Source organism: Rattus norvegicus, chromosome 4 (genome assembly GCF_021556685.1).
Source record: "Rattus norvegicus strain SHRSP/BbbUtx chromosome 4, alternate assembly SHRSP_T2T, whole genome shotgun sequence".
NCBI lineage: Eukaryota > Metazoa > Chordata > Mammalia > Rodentia > Muridae > Rattus > Rattus norvegicus.
Genome location: NC_141537.1, coordinates 40,876,509 through 40,899,065, shown reverse-complemented (window position 1 = coordinate 40,899,065; position 22,557 = coordinate 40,876,509). Strand labels below are relative to the sequence as shown.

Here is a 22,557-nt window from a genome sequence, read left to right as displayed (position 1 = left end):
TTTGTAAAGCAAAAGACACTCTCATTTGGAAAAAATGGCAACCAACAGATTGGGAAAAGATCTGTACCAATCCTACATCTGATAGAGGGCTAATATCCAAAACATACAAAGAACTCAGGAAGTTAGACTCCAGAAAGCTAAATAACCCTATTGAAAATGGGGTACAGAGCTAAACAGAACATTCTCAGCTGAGGATTATTGAATAGCCAAAAAGCACCTAAAGAATTGTTCAACATCCTTAGTCATCAGGAAAATACAAATCAAAACAACCCTGAGATTCCACCTCACACTAATCAGAATGGCTAAGATCAAAAACTTAGGTGACAGCAGATGCTGGCGAGGATGCGGAGAAAGAGGAACACTCCTCCATTGTTGGTGGGATTGCAGACTGGTACAGCCATTCTGGAAATCAGTCTGGAGGTTCCTCAAAAAATTGAACATTGAACTGCCTGAGGACTCAGCTACACCTCTCTTGGGCATATACCCAAAAGATGCCCCAACATATAAAAAAGACACGTGCTCCACTATGTTCATAGAAGCCTTATATATAATAGCCAGAAGCTGGCTTCAACAGATGCCCTTCAACAGAGGAATGGATTCAAAAAATGTGGTAATTTACATAATGGGGTACTACCCAGCTATCAAAAACAATGACTTCATGAAACTCATAGGCAAATGTAATGAAGTACAAAATATCATCGTGAGTGAGGTAACCAAATCACAGAAAAACACACTTGGTATGTACTCAAAAAGCGGATATTAGCCCAAAGGCTCAAATTACCTAAGATGCAATCCACAGACCACAGGAAGCTCAAGAAGAATGATGACCAAAATGCAGATGCTTCACTCTTTCTTTAAAATGGGGACAAAAATATCCAAAGGAGATGATATGGAGGCAAAGTTTAGAGCAGAGACTGAAGGAACAGCCTTTCAGAGCCTGCCCCACATGTGGCCCATAAATATACAGCCACCATAACTAGATAAGATGGATGAAGCAAAGAAGTGCAGGCTGACAGGAACCGGATGTAGATCTCTCCTGGGAGACACAGCCAGAACATTTCAAATACAGAAGAGAATGCTAGCTGTGAACCACTGAACTGAGAATGGGACCCTTATTGGAGGAATTAGAGAAAGGCATGAAAGAGCTGAGGGGGCTTGCAACCCCATATGAACAACAATGCCAACCAACCAGAGCTTCCAGGGACTAAGCCACTACGCAAAGACTATACATGGACTGACCCTGGGCTCCAACTGCATAGGTAGCAGTGAATAGCCTTGTTGGGGCACCAGTGAAAGGGGAAGCCCTTGGTCCTGCCATGGTTGGACCCCCAGTGTAGGGGATTATTGGGGGGAGTAATGGGGAGTGGATGGGGAGGAGAACACCCATATAGAAGGGGAGGTTGGAGGGGTTAGGGGGCTGATGGACAGGAACCGGAAAAGGAATAACATTTGAAATGTAAATAAGAAATGCCCAATTTAATAAAAATGGGAAAAAAGATCCTGAGATTTTTAAATTCTGAGTTCCACAGCATTTAGTAATCTATGGCAATACTCTAATACATAGGCTTATTAATGAAATGCATTTAATCCTCCATGAATTTACTTAATACACACATTTGATCAGAGATGGGTAACTCTCATACCAAAAAAAAAAAAAAAAAAACCAAAACCTGAAATAATCAAAACTATTAGCCGACATTACAGCTCAAAGAGTCAAAGACCACTTAACAAAAAACCCAACATCAGGCATCAAAAGGCCTCTTTTGATCTGTAGGTCAGGGTTGTACAAGACACTTCCAAACATTATAGGGTATTGTTATTGTCCTTGGTTGCTATTCAGAAGTGAAAGGTCAATCTTTATTGCTGAAGACACTATGCACTTCAGACATGGGGCCCAGAGGCATCTGGGCTGGACCTAGCCTGAAGAATACTTTTCACAGTGCTAGAAAGTGACATGTAAGCTTCTAGAGGAAAGATGCAAGTAACAGTCTGAACCAGTTATAATGCCTATGAACCATACCAATGGCCAACATGACCAACAGTAATATTAAGGGTAGAGTAGTGGCACTCATAACTTAACAATAACCAACAACTCTATGACTGGACTTAAGTCCGACTCAAAGGAATGACAATCATGCCTCCTACTAGAAACCTAGCCAACTAGCCAGGGCCAATAGTCATGAAGCCCAGGCTAGAACCTAAAAACCAACACTTTCACAAGCCAGCAAAATGCCTACTACATTCTAAATATTTTTTCTTTATACCCACACATAAATGTAGTCCTCACAACTCATCAAGAAAACTCTTTGTAATAGACAAAGACCAAGAGAAAAACAAATAAAATCCGGAAATGTGAAGTTCAGTCTCAAAGGATACATCTATAAAACACTTCTAACACATAAGGCTCAGGGAACCGTGCAGAAGATGGGATAGAATAGTAAAAGGCAAAGGTCCAGAGAGTCCGCTGTGAGACTGTGTCTCCTAATATTGCCAAAAGCTCTATCTATAAGGTTCCACTAACATAATTTATTAAACATGAACTGAATAAGGATAATAGGCATGCCCTAAAATGGGATCAGGGGTGGGAAGGACATTACCTCTCATGGTAATGAGGCCTTAACCCTATATAAAGAACTACAGGCAACTGAGTAATTCTGAGACTGGGAGAGATAGTCTCGCACAGGCAAGACCATACTCACAAATTGGTAACCTAATAGCAAATGGTCAACTATGGAAACATATGCATATAAATAACATTATAAAAACTGAGCAAGTTATACATAGGAATATCTATGTATAAATCCATACATATGGAACATACATACATAATAAAAGAGGCTGTGAATTTTAAAGAGATCAGAACGAGAAAAAGATAGCAGAGAAAAAGTGGCTCCCACTTTCTCCAGTTCAGGGGAAGTGTCATATACTTGAAAAAGAAGAAAGTCATAAATTTATCAAAGTAGTAACAATTCATTGGTTACTACTAATGCTAAATAAGGAGCTAAAACCATCCAGTGGGGGAGGGGGAAGCAAAAGCATCTTCAACAAACGGTGCTGGTATAACTAGAAATCAGCATGTGGAAGAATGAAAATCAATCCAATTTTATTGCCCTGTACAAAGCTTAAGTCCACATGGATCAAGGACCAAGGACCTCCATATAAAACCAGATATAGTAATAAAAGAAAAAGTAGGGAAGAGCCTCAAACACATGGGCACTGGGAAAAACTTCCTGAACAGAACACCAATGGCTTATGCTCTAAAATCAAGAATCAATAGATGGGACCTCATAAAACTTCAAAGCTTTTGTAAGGCCACACTGTCAATAGGACAAAATGGCAACAACAGACTGGGAAAAGATCTTTACCAATCCTACAACTGATAGAGGGCTAATATCCAAAACATACAAAGAACTCAAGAAGTTAGACTCCAAAGAATCAAATAACCCTATTAAAAATGGGGTACAGAGTTAAACAAAAAATTCTCAGCTGAGGAATACTGAATGGCTGAGAAGCACCTAAAGAAATGTTCAACATCCTCAGTCATCAGAGAGATGAAAATCAAAACAAGTCTGAGATGCCACCTCATACCAGTCAGAATCAAAAGCTCAGGAGACAACAGATGCTGGCGAGGATGTGGAGAAAGAAGAAACTTCCTCCACTGTTGCTGGGATTGCAAGCTGGTACAACCACTCTGGAAATCAGTCTGGAAGTTTCACAGAAAATTGGACAAAGTACTACCTGAAAACCCTGCTATAACACTACTCCTGGGCATATAACCAAAAGATGCTTTAACATATAACAAGGACACATGCTCCACCATGTTCATAGCAGCCTTATTTATAATAACCAGAAGCTGGAAAGAATCCAGGTGTCCTTCAATAGAGGAATGGATACAGAACATGTGGTACATCTACACAATGGAGAACTACTCAGCTATCAAAAACAATGACTTCATGAAATTCATTGGCAAATATATGGAACAAGAAATTATCCTGAGTGAGGTAACCCAATCACAAAACACACATAGTATGCATTAACTGATAAGTGATACTAGCCCAAAAGCTTGGATCACCCAAGATACAATCCACAAACCACATGAAGCTTAAGAAGAAGGATGACTCGAAACAGACCGGATAAACAGTTCCCTGCACCCAAATCCCGTGGGAGGGAGAGCTGAACCTTCAGAGAGGCAGACAAGCCTGGGAAACCAGAAGAGACTGCTCTCTGTACATACATCTCGGACGCCAGAGGAAAACACCAAAGGCCATCTGGAACCCTGGTGCACTGAAGCTCCTGGAAGGGGCGGCACAGGTCTTCCTGGTTGCTGCCTCCGCAGAGAGCCCGTGGGCAGCACCCCGCGAGCAAACTTGAGCCTCGGGACCACAGGTAAGACCAACTTGTGTGCTGCAAGAAAGCTGCCTAGTGAACACAAGACACAGGCCCACAGGAACAGCTGAAGACCTGTAGAGAGGAAAACCTACACACCCGAAAGCAGAACACTCTGTCCCCATAACCGACTGAAAGAGAGGAAAACAGGTCTACAGCACTCCTGACACACAGGCTTATAGGACATTCTAGCCACTGTCAGAAATAGCAGAACAAAGTAACACTAGAGATAAGCTGATGGCAAGAGGCAAGTGCAGGAACCCAAGCAACAGAAACCAAGACTACATGGCATCATTGGAGCCCAATTCTCCCACCAAAACAAACATGGAATATCCAAACACACCAGAAAAGCAAGATCGAGTTTCAAAATCATATTTGATCATGATGCTGGAGGACATCAAGAAAGACGTGAAGAACTCCCTTAGAGAACAAGTAGAAGCCTACAGAGAGGAATCCCAAAAATCCCTGAAAGAATTCCAGGAAAACACAATCAAACAGTTGAAGGAATTAAAAATGGAAATAGAAGCAATCAAGAAAGAACACATGGAAACAACCCTGGATATAGAAAACCAAAAGAAGAGACAAGGAGCTGTAGATACAAGCTTCACCAACAGAATACAAGAGATGGAAGAGAGAATCTCAGGAGCAGAAGATTCCATAGAAATCATTGACTCAACTGTCAAAGATAATGTAAAGCGGAAAAAGCTACTGGTCCAAAACATACAAGAAATCCAGGACTCAATGAGAAGATCAAACCTAAGGATAATAGGTATAGAAGAGAGTGAAGACTCCCAGCTCAAAGGACCAGTAAATATCTTCAACAAAATCATAGAAGAAAACTTCCCTAACCTAAAAAAAGAGATACCCATAGGCATACAAGAAGCCTACAGAACTCCAAATAGATTGCACCAGAAAAGAAACACATCCCATCACACAATAGTCAAAACACCAAACGCACAAAATAAAGAAAGAATATTAAAAGCAGTAAGGGAAAAAGGTCAAGTAACATATAAAGGCAGACCTATCAGAATCACACCAGACTTCTCGCCAGAAACTATGAAGGCCAGAATATCCTGGACTGCTGTCATACAGACCCTAAGAGAACACAAATGCCAGCCCAGGTTACTGTATCCTGCAAATCTCTCAATTAACATAGATGGAGAAACCAAGATATTCCATGACAAAACCAAATTTACACAATATCTTTCTACAAATCCAGCACTACAAAGGACAATAAATGGTAAAGCCCAACATAAGGAGGCAAGCTATACCCTAGAAGAAGCAAGAAACTAATCGTCTTGGCAACAAAACAAAGAGAATGAAAGCACACAAACATAACCTCACATCCAAATATGAATATAACAGGAAGCAATAATCACTAATCCTTAATATCTCTCAATATCAATGGCCTCAACTCCCCAATAAAAAGACATAGATTAACAAACTGGATACGCAACGAGGACCCTGCATTCTGCTGCCTACAGGAAACACACCTCAGAGACAAACACAGACATTACCTCAGAGTGAAAGGCTGGAAAACAATTTTCCAAGCAAATGGTCAGAAGAAGCAAGCTGGAGTAGCCATTCTAATATCAAATAAAATCAATTTTCAACTAAAAGTCAACAAAAAAGATAAGGAAGGACACGTCATATTCATCAAAGGAAAAATCCATCAAGATGAACTCTCAATCCTAAATATCTATGCCCCAAATACAAGGGCACCTACATATGTAAAAGAAACCTTACTAAAGCTCAAAACACACATTGCACCTCACACAATAATAGTGGGAGATTTCAACACCCCACTCATCAATGGACAGATCATGGAAACAGAAATTAAACAGAGATGTAGACAGACTAAGAGAAGTCATGAGCCAAATGGACTTAACGGATATTTATAGAACATTCTATCCTAAAGCAAAAGGATATACCTTCTTCTCAGCTCCTCATGGTACTTTCTCCAAAACTGACCATATAATTGGTCAAAAAACGGGCCTCAACAGGTACAGAAAGATAGAAATAATCCCATGCGTGCTATCGGACCACCACGGCCTAAAACTGGTCTTTAATAACAATCAAGGAAGAATGCCCACATATACTTGGAAATTGAACAATGCTCTACTCAATGATAACCTGGTCAAGGAAGAAATAAAGAAAGAAATTAAAAACTTTTTAGAATTTAATGAAAATGAAGGTACAACATACCCAAATTTATGGGACACAATGAAAGCTGTGCTAAGAGGAAAACTCACAGCGCTGAGTGCCTGCAGAATGAAACAGGAAAGAGCATATGTCAGCAGCTTGACAGCACACCTAAAAGCTCTACAACAAAAAGAAGCAAATACACCCAGGAGGAGTAGAAGGCAGGAAATAATCAAACTCAGAGCTGAAATCAACCAAGTAGAAACAAAAAGGACCATAGAAAGAATCAACAGAACCAAAAGTTGGTTCTTTGAGAAAATCAACAAGATAGATAAACCCTTAGCCAGACTAACGAGAGGACACAGAGAGTGCGTCCAAATTAACAAAATCAGAAATGAAAAGGGAGACATAACTACAGATTCAGAGGAAATTCAAAAAATCATCAGATCTTACTACAAAAACCTATATTCAACAAAACTTGAAAATCTTCAGGAAATGGACAATTTCCTACACAGATACCAGGTACCGAAGTTAAATCAGGAACAGATAAACCAGTTAAACAACCCCATAACTCCTAAGGAAATAGAAGCAGTCATTAAAGGTCTCCCAACCAAAAAGAGCCCAGGTCCAGACGGGTTTAGTGCAGAATTCTATCAAACCTTCATAGAAGACCTCATACCAATATTATCCAAACTATTCCACAAAATTGAAACAGATGGATCACTACCGAATACCTTCTATGAAGCCACAATTACTCTTATACCTAAACCACACAAAGACACAACAAAGAAAGAGAACTTCAGACCAATTTCCCTTATGAATATCGACGCAAAAATACTCAACAAAATTCTGGCAAACCGAATCCAAGAGCACATCAGAACAATCATCCACCATGACCAAGTAGGCTTCATCCCAGGCATGCAGGGATGGTTTAATATACGGAAAACCATCAACGTGATCCATTATATAAACAAACTGAAAGAACAGAACCACATGATCATTTCATTAGACGCTGAGAAAGCATTTGACAAAATTCAACACCCCTTCATGATAAAAGTCCTGGAAAGAATAGGAATTCAAGGCCCATACCTGAACATAGTAAAAGCCATATACAGCAAACCAGTTGCTAACATTAAACTAAATGGAGAGAAACTTGAAGCAATCCCACTAAAATCAGGGACTAGACAAGGCTGCCCACTCTCTCCCTACTTATTCAATATAGTTCTTGAAGTTCTAGCCAGAGCAATCAGACAACAAAAGGAGGTCAAGGGGATACAGATCGGAAAAGAAGAAGTCAAAATATCACTATTTGCAGATGATATGATAGTATATTTAAGTGATCCCAAAAGTTCCACCAGAGAACTACTAAAGCTGATAAACAACTTCAGCAAAGTGGCTGGGTACAAAATTAACTCAAATAAATCAGTTGCCTTCCTCTATACAAAAGAGAAACAAGCCAAGAAAGAAATTAGGGAAACGACACCCTTCATAATAGACCCAAATAATATAAAGTACCTCGGTGTGACTTTAACAAAGCAAGTAAAAGATCTGTACAATAAGAACTTCAAGACACTGAAGAAGGAAATTGAAGAAGACCTCAGAAGATGGAAAGATCTCCCATGCTCATGGATTGGCAGGATTAATGTAGTAAAAATGGCCATTTTACCAAAAGCAATCTACAGATTCAATGCAATCCCCATCAAAATACCAATCCAATTCTTCAAAGAGTTAGACAGAACAATTTGCGAATTCATCTGGAATAACAAAAAACCCAGGATAGCTAAAGCTATCCTCAACAATAAAAGGACTTCAGGGGGAATCACTATCCCTGAACTCAAGCAGTATTACAGAGCAATAGTGATAAAAACTGCATGGTATTGGTACAGAGACAGGCAGATAGACCAATGGAATAGAATTGAAGACCCAGAAATGAACCCACACACCTATGGTCACTTGATTTTTGACAAAGCAGCCAAAACCATCCAATGGAAAAAAGATAGCATTTTCAGCAAATGGTGCTGGTTCAACTGGAGGGCAACATGTAGAAGAATGCAGATCGATCCATGCTTATCACCCTGTACAAAGCTTAAGTCCAAGTGGATCAAGGACCTCCACATCAAACCAGACACACTCAAACTAATAGAAGAAAAACTAGGGAAGCATCTGGAACACATGGGCACTGGAAAAAATTTCCTAAACAAAACACCAATGGCTTACGCTCTAAGATCAAGAATCGACAAAGGGGATCTCATAAAAGTGCAAAGCTTCTGTAAGTCAAAGGACACTGTGGTTAGGACAAAACGGCAACCAACAGATTGGAAAAATATCTTTACCAATCCTACAACAGATAGAGGCCTCATATCCAAAATATACAAAGAACTCAAGAAGTTAGACCGCAGGGAAACAAATAACCCTATTAAAAAATGGGGTTCAGAGCTAAACAAAGAATTCACAGCTGAGGAATGCCGAATGGCTGAGAAACACCTAAAGAAATGTTCAACATCTTTAGTCATAAGGGAAATGCAAATCAAAACAACCCTGAGATTTCACCTCACACCAGTGAGAATGGCTAAGATCAAAAACTCAGAAAACAACAGATGCTGGCGAGGATGTGGAGAAAGAGGAACACTCCTCCATTGTTGGTGGGATTGCAGACTGGTACAACCATTCTAGAAATCAGTCTGGAGGATCCTCAGAAAATTGGACATTGAACTGCCTGAGGATCCAGCTATACCTCTCTTGGGCATATACCCACAAGATGCCCCAACATATAAAAAAAGACACGTGCTCCACTATGTTCATTGCAGCCTTATTTATAATAGCCAGAAGCTGGAAAGAACCCAGATGCCCTTCAACAGAGGAATGGATACAGAAAATGTGGTACATCTGCACAATGGAATATTACTCAGCTATCAAAAACAACGACTTTATGAAATTCGTAGGCAAATGGTCGGAACTAGAAAATATCATCCTGAGTGAGCTAACCCAATCACAGAAAGACATACATGGTATGCACTCATTGATAAGTGGCTATTAGCCCAAATGCTTGAATTACCCTAGATGCCTAGAACAAACGAAACTCAAGACGGATGATCAAAATGTGAATGCTTCACTCCTTCTTTAAAAGGGGAACAAGAATACCCTTGGCAGGGAAGAGAGAGGCAAAGATTAAAACAGAGACTGAAGGAACACCCATTCAGAGCCTGCCCCACATGTGGCCCATACATATACAGCCACCCAATTAGACAAGATGGATGAAGCAAAGAAGTGCAGACCGACAGGAGCCGGATGTAGATCGCTCCTGAGAGACACAGCCAGAATACAGCAAATACAGAGGCGAATGCCAGCAGCAAACCACTGAACTGAGAATAGGTCCCCCGTTGAAGGAATCAGAGAAAGAACTGGAAGAGCTTGAAGGGGCTCGAGACCCCATATGTACAACAATGTCAAGCAACCAGAGCTTCCAGGGACTAAGCCACTACCTAAAGACTATACATGGACTGACCCTGGACTCTGACCTCATAGGTAGCAATGAATATCCTAGTAAGAGCACCAGTGGAAGGGAAAGCCCTGGGTCCTGCTAAGACTGAACCCCCAGTGAACTAGACTGGTGGGGGGAGGGCGGCAATGGGGGGAGGGTCGGGAGGGGAACACCCATAAGGAAGTGGAGGGAGGAGGGGGATGTTTGCCCGGATACCGGGAAAGGGAATAACACTCGAAATGTATATAAGAAATACTCAAGTTAATAAAAAAAAAAAAAAAGAAGAAGAAGAAGGATGACTCAAGTGCGAATGCTTCAATCATTCATAGAAGGGGGAACAAAAATATTCACAGGAGGAAATGTGGAGACAAAGTTTGGAGCAGAGACTGAGAGAATAGCCAACTAGCAGCTGCCCCACCTGGATATTCAGCCCATATATATAGAATCACCAAACCCAGACAATAGTGCTGATGCCATTAAGGCCATACTGACAGGAGCCTGATATAGCTATCTCCTGAGAGGGTCTGCCAGAGCATGATAAATAGAGGCGAATGTTAGCAGCCAACCATTGACCTGAGAACAGGGTCCCCATTGCAAGAGTTAGAGAAAGGATTGAAGGAGCTGAAGGAGTATGCAACCCCATAAGAACAACACCAATCAACCAGAGCTCCCAGGGAATAAACCACCATTCAAAGAGTAGACCTGGACAGACCCATGGCTCCAGCTGCATATATAGCAGAGGATGGCTATGTTGGGCACCAGGAGGAGAAGCCTTTGGTCCTGCCAAGGCTGGAACCCCCAGTGTAGGGGAATGTTAATGCGGGGAGGCGGGAAGGGGTGTGTGGTTGGGTGGGGGAAAGGGGATAACATTTGAAATGTAAATTAAGAAAAATCCAAGAAAAAAAAAAGAAAAAAATGCAGAATAAAGGACTGGGATGCACAAAAGAAATAAAATATAGAACTCATAAAGGCAAATACCACATGTTTTCTCATAGATAGATAGATAGATAGATAGATAGATAGATAGATAGATAGATAGATAGATAGATAGACGGACGGATAGATATAGATATATAGTGGGGGTGGGGACACACCTGTGTCTTCCTCTATAACTTTGTACTTTGTTTGTTGCTGTTGAAAAAATTTCTTTACAATATATTCTCCTCATGCTTTCCCCCTCCCCAGGTCCTCCCATATCTACTTTATTTTTTGAGACAGGTTTCTATTGAACTTGAACTCATAGATTCAGCTATACTATATGAACAGAGAACTTCAGGGATCTTCATGTTTTTGTTTCCAATGGCTAGGATGGCACTCACCAGAAGCCACAAACAGCTCCTTATTCTGGTCATGGGGATCAAAACACAGGTTCTCAAGAAGACACAACATGCATAATCCAGTAAGTCATCTCTCCAGGCTCCTGAATTCATTACCTTTTTAATAGATTGCAACTCAAGTGTTCTAAAACAACTAGAACATTTCTTTTGCATAAAAATAATATTCATTTCAGTTTTTATTGCCTATATTTGGTTTCCTGAAAAAATATGTCAATCTATTAAAATCTGAGTATCTCTGTCTCTTGGTTGGAATAATTTAGAATAAATTCATTATTAACCTCTCTGATGGTGATGGTTAACAGTCAACTTGACAGACTCTAGAATCACCTGGGAGAATTTACAGCTAGTCCTGAGGGGGATTATCTGAATAAAAGCCACAGATGTAGGAAAACCCATCTTTTTTGCATGACCTTTCTGTGGGGAGAAGATAAGGAAGGATTCTTCTGAGTTGACATCCCAGCCGTGAGGACCGGTACCCTGAATTGTAAGCATAGCTCGCTCAACCTTACCTTGCTTTTGTCAGGATGTTTCATCACAGCAACAAGAAAAGACGGTTTAATAAAACATCTGTAGTGATTTAACATGACTAAGTCAGTGAAAAAAATAATAATTACAAATGTTTGTCAGGGCTGGGGACGTTGTTAAGTTGGTGGAGTATTTACTGAACACAGCAAACTCCAGGCTTTGACTCCTTACAGCACGTAAACTGAGCATGCTGGCACAGGCCTACAATACAGCACTCAGGAGGAGGAAGCAGGAAGCTAGGAAGTTGAAAGCTATCACTAAAGACAGAACAACATCAGACTGGAAAATGAGATTCTGTCTTAAAAAAAAAAAAGAAAGTTTTCAAGGTTTCTGGATTTTCAAACAATGGGCTAAGAAAACTTAAAATTCATTTGCCTTCAAACAAATAAAGCATTTGAGAAATAACAAATCAAAAAATGAAAATTATAAACATACCAGAAAAACCTCTTGAGCCTTATGTAAGAATTTTTAAGATTAAAAAAAATTCATTTCTATAAAACTTAAATTTTACTCATATAATAGTTAGAAAGACTTACAAATATTCACTTAGATATGTGAGAAAGTTTTATTATGAGTTAGTGATATAACACAATCGTACTGTTGAGGCTAAAAGCAAACTCATTCCCACTATTTCTTGTCCATTTCACTTACCAATAACTGTTTTTCGTCTTTCTCGGCATTCTTGTAAGAGGAGGATCAAGGCAGCCAAGATGATAATGCAGCTTACAGGTGTCACACAGTAAAAGAAGATGCTGATCATGGTTCTTCTTACAAATTCCACAACTTTAATAAAAGTAGCGAGTGAGAGTTATACTGAGGTCTATAGTGACACAGTCCGTTTGTAATAGTTCTCAGTGCAAAAGCCTTCATCTGGATTATTCTGTTTTCTGATATGGCATTTCTGGGCCTGTGCGGCTGAACCTTGCTCTATGGAGCAGGGCGGCGTGGACCTCATGATCATCTTGCCTTGACCTTCCAAATGTGTCAGGAGAACAGCTGTGTGCGAGAGCTCCCTGCACTACCTTGTGTTTTTCATGGCACCCATTGTTTTAACAATACCAAGTACTAGTTTTCGATAGTGTAGAGGATGTCAAAAATAGCTTAGTTCTAATACAAGCTTAAGAGTTTTCAAAAACTAAACTATTAAAGGATAGGGATTATTTAAGGTATGTACTATCAACACAGCCTTCAATTATTATTACTTTAAATTCATTTAGCATTAGTTCAGCTTTGCCTTATAAACATAAAACTATGAAAAAAAAACCCAAAATTGTGAAAAATATTCTAATCTTGAAAACTACCCTGAAGGTCTAAAGAAATTCTTTCACCAACAACTTTGTTTTTGACTATTAACTATAAACCTTTCATACACCCTTAAACATATAAATAATCTACATTTCTAAGTCTCTTTTCACAAAAGCCAGAGGATGAATTTTTTAAAAAGCATACTAATTGATATATTCCAGACCTTCAGAATTTTCAGACAGTTAACATTTCTTGTGAGAAAACGTAATTTACTTCTAAGAAAATGAGCACCAAAGGCTGAAAAATTAGCATATATCTATACTGGAGATGTAGAGAATGACAGGAAAGTTGTTTGGGTGACTAAAAGAAACAGGAATGCACAACAAATTGAAAGAATTGGATTTTTTCAATATTCCTGGAAAATACACATGTAAAGCAGCAATAACAAAAATTAATATTAGTAACAACAAAAAAATCCCATTAAAGCTAAAGAATAAGACTTTAAACATATTGTGAAGCAAAAAATAATAATTATAGTCATAAAACTCCAAAGTCTGGTACTATCCCTAATATTTTCCAAAAATCAACCATGCTTGGGAAAACAATGTGGTAATACACTAATGTTCATACTGGAGACAAAGACAGTAATTTGCTTTCCCATATCTCACATCAATACACATGAATACAAACATATATGTGCATGTTATTTTTATGTAACATATAGCACATAATACAAACATACAAGCACAATAGCATATTCTACTATCTCTCTTAATGTAATTAATACATTACATTAAAAAGTGATTTCTTTGTCTAAATATAGAAAGAAATGAAGCCTTTATATACATATACATATAGAAAATGGTTTTGTCATGTAAAATCACTATAATCATCAATTCTGCTTAAATACTGTACAGGAAGTAAAGAAGAAAACTATGTCTGGAATAAGCTAAGCAAGTTGATAAGAAAGTACAGAAAGAAGAAATATTACATTCTTCATCTTTACACACTACGACTCATCACTACCCAAATCAAGAGCAAAATTTCACACTCACTCAAGTAACCTACAAATCCTTACTTATTATGTCCATTAACATAATTAACGATTACATAATTATCGATTTATAAATAAATTTAAAATATTAAATTTAGAATAACAGGCACAGATTTTAAAGTAACTTTGTAATTTCCTGAAAAGAATTCTTTGTTCCACAGAGCTTATGAAAATCCATTCTCAATTCCTTACAAGATATATGATTTACCTTTCTGGAGAACAACTATATCTTCTTTATTCAATCTACAAAGCTTCAAATGAATCTGAAACACTCCTAACTGAAATTCTGAAATGGACAAAGTTCACTTTTGTGCATATGAAATAACTTCTGACTAGTACATAATAGTTAAAAAGTAAACAATATTATTCTGTTATAATTTCATTACTTGCCTATAAAGCACTGTAGGAAGAGAGGATGTCTTTTGTGTGCCTCCTTCTTTTTTACTTGGTTTTCTTTCCTTAGGTGCTCGTAAGATTGCCGGTACATTCAGCTTCTATAGAGTGAATAAATGTCGTACATGCTGTTTGAAAGGTGAGTACAAAGCAGTATTTTCCCCCTACTTGTCTCTAAATCTAACTAAGTAAGCTAGCATTCAGAGAGGGAAATCTGCTTTAAATTAGTAAAGGGAAAACGAATTGCTGATCTCAACTACTTCTATGATAAAGCTACAACTTCATGGGCTCATTAGTTCTCAGAAATACATTAAACTTTATGAAAATTATACTACTTTCACTTGAATACCTTAGAACAATGAGAAAAGTAGAGGAGGCTTAAGAATCTAACACAGTATACTTAGAAAACAACAAAAAACCACCAGTACGCTTCTTTGCAACATCCCAGCTATACTGGTGTTCCATAGGTTAATTACAAAAATTATCTTATTGGACCAAACACTATAAAAAAGATGAAATTCTCTTTGGTACTCTTCTAATCTGTAGTATGCTGGCTTCTAAGACAGAACATCTATCAAAGTCACTTCTTAGTGCCCTGGTGAGCTCCCATCTGTTCAGCCAATGGGAACAGTATCGTGCACGCGATACACATGTCTGTGCAGACCGTCTACACACAATGCAATTTTCAGCCCTCTATGAAGTTACCTAATAAATGGAAATGTCTTTTATAGCAGATAATATTTTAAACTATAGAGGAGGCTTTTGTTGAGAAAAATATAAACCCAGCCAAAACAAAAGCTAGAAGAGCAAGTGACCTCTTACACTCCAAATATCCTTTCCGAAATATCAATATAAAATACCATAATCTTCCAAAAATCTACAAACTACTTATTAGTAGGAAAAAAGAGTACATATGTCCAAAAGCGACTCCTCATCTTCACCTTTTAACATCAATTACTCTTTGCAGTACCAGTGACATGCAATCTGTTCATAAAAGAAGGTTATGGGAAAGAAAAATTGTGACAAAAAATCTAATACCACTGAATAAAGAATATACTAAGAGGAAACCATGATTCCTATCTTAACTCATCAAAAGTCACAGGCCAATCAATATTAATAAAATAACCCACCAACAAGACAGCTGATAAAAGAACCAAGCTAGGTTATAGGTTCTCAGTAGGCAGTGACTACAAGTGGTCTGCAAGCATTTCAGACAGAAATCATTACCCTAGGGGATTAGGCTCTGAAGGAACTGAATTATTTAGTTAGCAAAGTGACTTTTTGTAAGAAATTATGTATACACACACACACACACACACACACACACACACTGAAAAATCACAAAGAGAGCAAGAATTGAAGAAAGCAACTGAAAAGAAACTAACCTGCCCTGTAATTCGGCCAAGTAAGGCCCATATTCCTTGTCCTTCACTTCGAAGTTTCCCATTAAGATTTTGCAGTTCCTCTAACGATTCACAGAGCTACAAAAAGAGTAAGTCAAATTAGGAAGCTTTTATTGTGCAAATATAAATAAACAAGAACATTCATACTTATTTTCCATTTAGTCTAATATATTCAGATCAGATAACTACAAAGACAAAGATAATTATGACTAGCATGGTGAACATCCTCAGAAGATAAACACTTTCTTCTCTCCTACAGGTTTTAGTTCTGATGCATACATATATAGTTTGGCAAATCATATGACACATTATTTTGCTATCAAACCACATTTCCATTACTTCTCTTATAAGAAAACTAAAAATCCCCAAGGTTCTTCTGGTTAAGACCATAGAACTACGAAAAGTCTGCAGACCTTGTGACCTTATTCCCTATAGCCTTTTCAGTACAATGTTGTTGATTACTAATTACATCACTTTAAATGGTTGGGTTTTTTTTTTTTTGAACAATAATTAGATACTAGTTTAAATATTCATGCTACTTAGAACCTAAGGAAACATTTATTAATCAAAATAGCATATCATTTTTAAAAGTCGAGTACTTTAGGACTGGGTTTTCTTATTTTCAACAAATGAAAGAAGAAGATCTGTAATGCTGTTTACATTTAAGAATAAGGAATGAGGTTAGCTGTGTTAGTTTTAAACCCCAGCTCTTAGTCTTGATTACTATGTTGCCATGAGCAAATTATATAATGTCTTCAATCCTTAGCGCCCACCTCTAAGAAGAGAAGCAATAGCGGCCACTGACACTAAGGACAAGGAGAGAACTACATGACTTTCTGTGTGTGAAGGAATCACAGCTGTGCCTGGTATAAGAATGCACTCAGTGGGGGTTGGGGATTTAGCTCAGTGGTAGAGCACTTGCCTAGCAAGCACAAGGCCCTGGGTTCAGTCCCCATCTCCAGAAAAAAAAAAAAGAATAGAAAAAAAAAAAAAGAATGCATTCAGTGAGAATGACAGTAATGAAAATGATGATGAATGTTGGAAAAGAGCCTAAATTCTCTAGAATTTCAAACTGAAACACAGAAATACAATAAAATCACAAAAGAACTATAAACAAGATCTACCACATAAGACTGAGCATTTGTAGCCAACGTACCTTATTATATTCTACATGAAGCTTTTCTTGCTCATTCTCTAATTTATCCTTTATATTCTTTTGTTCAGCCATATTTTCCTGAATTTGAATCATGCGCATATTTCTCTCTATTTAAATTAAATATCCAATTTTACTTCAGTAGAAAGTAAAGGCTAATAGAAAACATACACAAGAAGCAAACTAGCCATAGAGATGATCATTTGGATAAACTTACATTGGTCAAACAATTTTAAGTATATTTAAGAAAAAAACATAGCAATACATGAGCCTAGAATTTACAAAAGGCTACAACATAGGAAAGTAAACATGCCTCTGACACATACCACAAAGTAATATTTTCTAAAACATTAATTGTATATCACATCTGTCATTAACAATTTATTCTCAGGGAGACTGTGCATGTATCAGTGTCTATACTGACCAAAATAGTAATTCACAAAATCAGCAGTAAGAGCTGGCTGCTTATGTTTCCGCCTTCCATCCACACTAGAACTAGTATCTGAGTTGTCCACTGGAAAGATATCCGTACTGATTCCCATCAGTTCTGCTTTGCGCATAAGCTTACGAATGGCCGAAGCACTACTTGTGAGTGGCCTGGGTAGCTTTTCCCTTGGAACCCAGGCTTGTGGTCTGGTAGATCGAGCCAGCTCTGCCTTGGCACGATACTGCTGTAGTCGGGCATTGATCCTTGCCTATAAATAAATGCAGACAGTTTGAAAGAAAATAAAAATGGAATATATTCCTCACAACTTCTACTTTTATGCTTAGAGAGATAACAATACTAAAATTTCACAAGTAAGGAACATCAGATTTATCACTGATCCTGAAGATGTACAATGCAATCTCAAATTGCAATACCTAGTAACAGCTGCTGTGAGATGGGGTCCTAGAGCTCTAAGAAGAAACAGACACACACTCCCATTTCTAAGCAAGAAGTACCCTTCAATTGATCACCACTTGCAAATACATTAGTTTCCTTCAAGAGAGTTTCACTGGGGAGGCAAACAATCCTTAAAGAGACACTGCACACTCAACAGTAGAAGCCAACAGAAAACAAACTCAATGGCTTATTTGGAGGTCCTTTGTTACACAATGTCATGTCAGAGGTTTTCCTTGTCTTTTTTAATTCATATACATTTTATTTTCTCATTTTAACCTATAGATACTCTACATATAAACTGTGGCTTCTAATTTAGTTGTATGAGACTCCTGTGTTAGGTACACAATGGATCTCTGTTTCTTTTGGGTTCTTTTCCTTTTCTTCATTTCTTTTGCCCTATTCTAATACACTAGTTTTTTGTTTTATCTTACTATATTTTATTATTCTCCCTTAGAAGCCTGTTTTTTAAATTATTGTTTTCTTTTACTGAAAATAGATTTTTTTCCCTCATATAGTAAATCCTGATTATAGTTTCTTTCCCCTCCCTCTACTTCTCCTAGTTCCTCCCCTCTTCCACTCTGGTTCCACACCCTTTCTGTCTCTTATTAGAAAAGAAAAGCCTTCCAAAACAGCCATCGACCATCACAAAATAAAATATAATAAGGTGAATCAAAAACTACGATATTAAATTTGGACATGGCAACCCAACAGCAGGCAAGAATCAGAGAGATGCATTCTTCCTCATAGTCAAGAGTCCTATAGCAACAATAAGCTTAGCTATAATAATACTCTGAGAACATGGTGAGACCTAAGTAGGCCATATGCTTGCTAGTTGATTGGGAGGCATGTATTCTCTGGTATTTCCATCCCATCTGACTCATAAAAGCAAACTTTCCTTCTCTTCTTCCTCCTCCTCCTCTTTCTCCTTCTCCTCCTCTTCTATTGGACTCCCTGAGCTCGGAGGGGAGAGATTTGATGGAGACCTCCAGTTCAGACCCTCTCTCCACACAATGTTTTGAGCCAAATTCTTCAACCTGAAATACTTAGAAATGACTACCCTGTTGACTCAAGGCATAATTTCTTTGGACACAAATTATACTCATGCCTAGTCACAAACTACTGCTTTAGTAAATAAATTTTTAAACTACGTTTTATATGCTAGACCTCAATTTTAATCACATGTCAATAGAAAACACACATGAGATCTGAAAATAAAACAGTAAATTTAGGTGTGATTCCCATACCTGTGCTTCAGGAGACAGCTGTTTTTCTCTCTCTTGCAGAGACATTTTACAATAGGACTGTAGAGCCAAGTAGTTTTTTCTTTTCCATTTTCTGTCTAACCTGTCTGCATGCTGCTTACAATAAGCAAAGAATGGATCTGCTATATCCTAAAACAAAAGAAGAAAAAGAGGAAGAGGAAGAGAAAGAGGAGGAAGAGGGAGGAGGAAGGAAGGAGGGAGAGGGAGGGGGAAAGAGAGAGAGAGAGAGAGAGAGAGAGAGAGTGTGAGTTTGAGTGACTGAAGTTGAAACTGTATTCCAATGGGCATTTTAAAAACAAACTATCAATAAATAATGTTTCCTTTTAAGAAATTTCTTAGTGACGGCTACATCAATAAAATATTGAGGAAGCAATTTTCATACATTATGAAAAAATTACTCACTGAATTTGAAATGTAATCTATCAACCTCAAATTACCAACTTTTTTCTCCAAAGGTCTTTGCTAGGGCTGGATGTATAGCTCATCCATACAACACTTGCCTATCATGATGAGCAAGACTTGGATTTGATCCCAATACCCTAAAATAATAAAGGACCATATAAATTGCAAAATATTGATAAAAATGACATTATTTCAGTATGTTTGCATAGCTCTTTAAAATGTTGTAGTATAATACCTAAATTTTAACAAAGAATTATGAACAAATGCTAGTTACATATCCATAAAGAAAAGTAATAGTAAATTGTAATCATAGAGTAAATAATAATAACAACAGCCATCATAAGTAAGTGAGATATTCCTAACTCACTGGTAATGTATACACATATTTTATTCAGGAAAAAAATAGATGAGGAAGGTCAGACCCTGTCAATAACAAAATTCAGGTATTTCTCCATTATCCTTTTATAATTAGTATCTCACATGGGAACATGGTATTAGCCAAAGGGCACATTATAATTCACTTGTCAGGGTAGTCCAAAGGACTCCCATAACACGTTCTATTTCCATTGTCCTCAGTTGTCTCTTAGAAGCAGAAAATAAGTCTCTCTTGCTCAAGATACAGTCTCATATGCTCCAGTCATAGGACCCAGACGATCCAAGCTGGCTCTGACCTAAAAGACTCCTTCTTGGTGACTAGCTTTCATCATACTAGATGGCACTGTATAAGTTTCCACAGGAGAGAAGGAACCAATATTCCTGAAAAGCTATGATTGACAGCATAGCATGTATCTTATCCCATGTACACTAGTGGTAGCCAATACTCTAATTAGAGTGAAGATCTATTCAGCAAGAAGAAAATCATGTCTGGTACTAGAAAACTGGAAAAGACATAGATCTTATTGGAGAACCTAAAAATACCACTTTACTAAAGCAGTATAATGCTAACTAAATTATACATATTTATCTTATACCTACAGCCAAGTATAGATCTCATCCCTCATCAAAAATACATCTCCTTACATTAGACCACAGACCATTACAGAAAACCACAAGCAATAAAAATGCAGAGAACAAGTGACCATGAGGTGTCCAGCCCCAAGTCATGTATGTGCAAGACAACTCCTGTACCTTAGGCTCACAGACTGAGTTTAAGAGGGAGTGGAAACATAGTAAGAATAGAAAATTTTGCTATAAGAGTTCATCTCCTAGAAATGTCAGGGAAGTTCTACCCATGAAGTCTCATCAACATTGCAGCCTAAATAAGACCCAAAAATGAATGACATCAACTTGTTCCCATGTCTAAGTGGAAGGGGTAAACCTCATGGGACTTCAACCCTAGACAAAGAACAATGAAGGCAATCAAGGGATGCTGAGAGCAGAAGAAAGAGTCTTCCCTGGGCAAGAGCACTAAGTGCTCAGTCCTGAAATCACATACATAGAAATAACCTTATCCTGACTGCACAGAGCAGGTTGTATTTACATATTTAGTAATTCACACACACACACAAACACACAAACTCCCCAATTAAAGAAATAACAGCCAAGAATTTGAGAAAACAAGTGGGAGTAAAGACAAAAGGGTCCATGCAAAGAAACAACTTTAAGAAACAGTAGGGTAAAAAAAAAAAAAAACAACCTTAATCCTAGTCAAGACAAATAATTTCTTTAAATATAACAAAAATTAAAGTAATTTGTACTGCAATAGTTATTAAGAAATAACTGGAAATTCATTCTTTAGGTGTGTCCCAATAATGTTAAGGTATCTATATAGTTTTTGTCTAAGTTACACTACAAGGGACTCAGACAGGGATTTATAATCCAAAGAGAAATGATACTAACATGCAGAAACACTTGAGACAAAGTCGAAAAGGAAATAATAATCATGAAATTCTTGCAGCCTTATTTATAATAGCCCGAAGCTGGAAACAACCCAGATGTCCTTCAACAGAGAAATGGAAACAGAAAATGTGGTACATTTACACAATGGGTACTCAGCTATTAAAAACAATGACTACATGAAATTCATAGGCAAATGGATGGAACTAGTAAATATCATCCTGAGTTAGGTAACCCAGTCACAAAAGAACATACATAGTATGTACTCACTGATAAATGGACATTAGCAAAAAAGAAGAAGAAAAAAAAAAGGCTCGGAATACCCACGATACAACTCACAGATCCTGTGACTATGCAAGAAGGAATACTACACTGAAGTGTGGATGCTGCAGTCCTACTCAGAAGGGAGAAGAAAATAATTCCAGAGAGAAAGGGATCTGGGAGGGATAGAGAAGTGAGAAGAGGAAAAGGGGGCTGGTTCATATAAGATGGGGGAGACGCACAGAGAGTTAGGAATTTGAAAAGAGGTGTGTAGCAGTAGGGGAGGGAGAACTGGAGACAGCCACTAGAAAGTTCTAGATGTCAGCGACCCAAGAGGTTCCCAGGACGTGACAGAGAGAACATTAGTTGAAATACCCCACAGGGGTGAGAGAGAACCTATAGAGACTACAGGCACAGCCCCTGGTTGATGGATGGGCCACCCACCCACCTCAAAAGTAATCAGACCTCCTCCTGTCAAAGGAAATGCAGGCACAAAGAGTGGAGCAGAGATTGAAGGAAAGGCCATCCAGAGACTGCCCCACCTAGGATTCCACCCAATCTGCAAACACCAAACCCAGACACAATTGCTGATGCCAAGAAGAGCTTGCAGACAGGAGCCTGGTATAGCTGTCCCCTGAGAGGCTCTGCCAGAGTGTGACCAATACTGAGGTGGATGCCCACAGACAATCATCAGACTGAGTGCGGGGAAGCCAATGGAGGATTAGGGGAAGAACTGAAAGAATTGAAGGAGTTTGCAACCCCATAGGAAGAACAATATATCAACCAACCAGATC

General features: G+C 38.2%; 1 protein-coding gene across 30 annotated transcripts in view; it reads right to left on the bottom strand.

The window, feature by feature from the left end:
• Phf14 (PHD finger protein 14) overlaps positions 1 to 22,557 on the bottom strand; it is a 183,226-nt gene that overhangs the window by 106,484 nt on the left and 54,185 nt on the right. For 29 of the 30 annotated variants that reach the window (XM_087658587.1, XM_087658589.1, XM_087658594.1 and 26 more), the window contains 6 exon segments: positions 19,247 to 19,393; positions 17,544 to 17,814; positions 17,123 to 17,229; positions 15,949 to 16,044; positions 14,561 to 14,664; positions 12,523 to 12,654 (listed from right to left, as the gene is read on the bottom strand). In XM_087658587.1, the coding sequence (XP_087514713.1) occupies positions 12,523 to 12,654; positions 14,561 to 14,664; positions 15,949 to 16,044; positions 17,123 to 17,229; positions 17,544 to 17,814; positions 19,247 to 19,393 (857 nt within the window). 30 annotated transcript variants of the gene reach the window in all.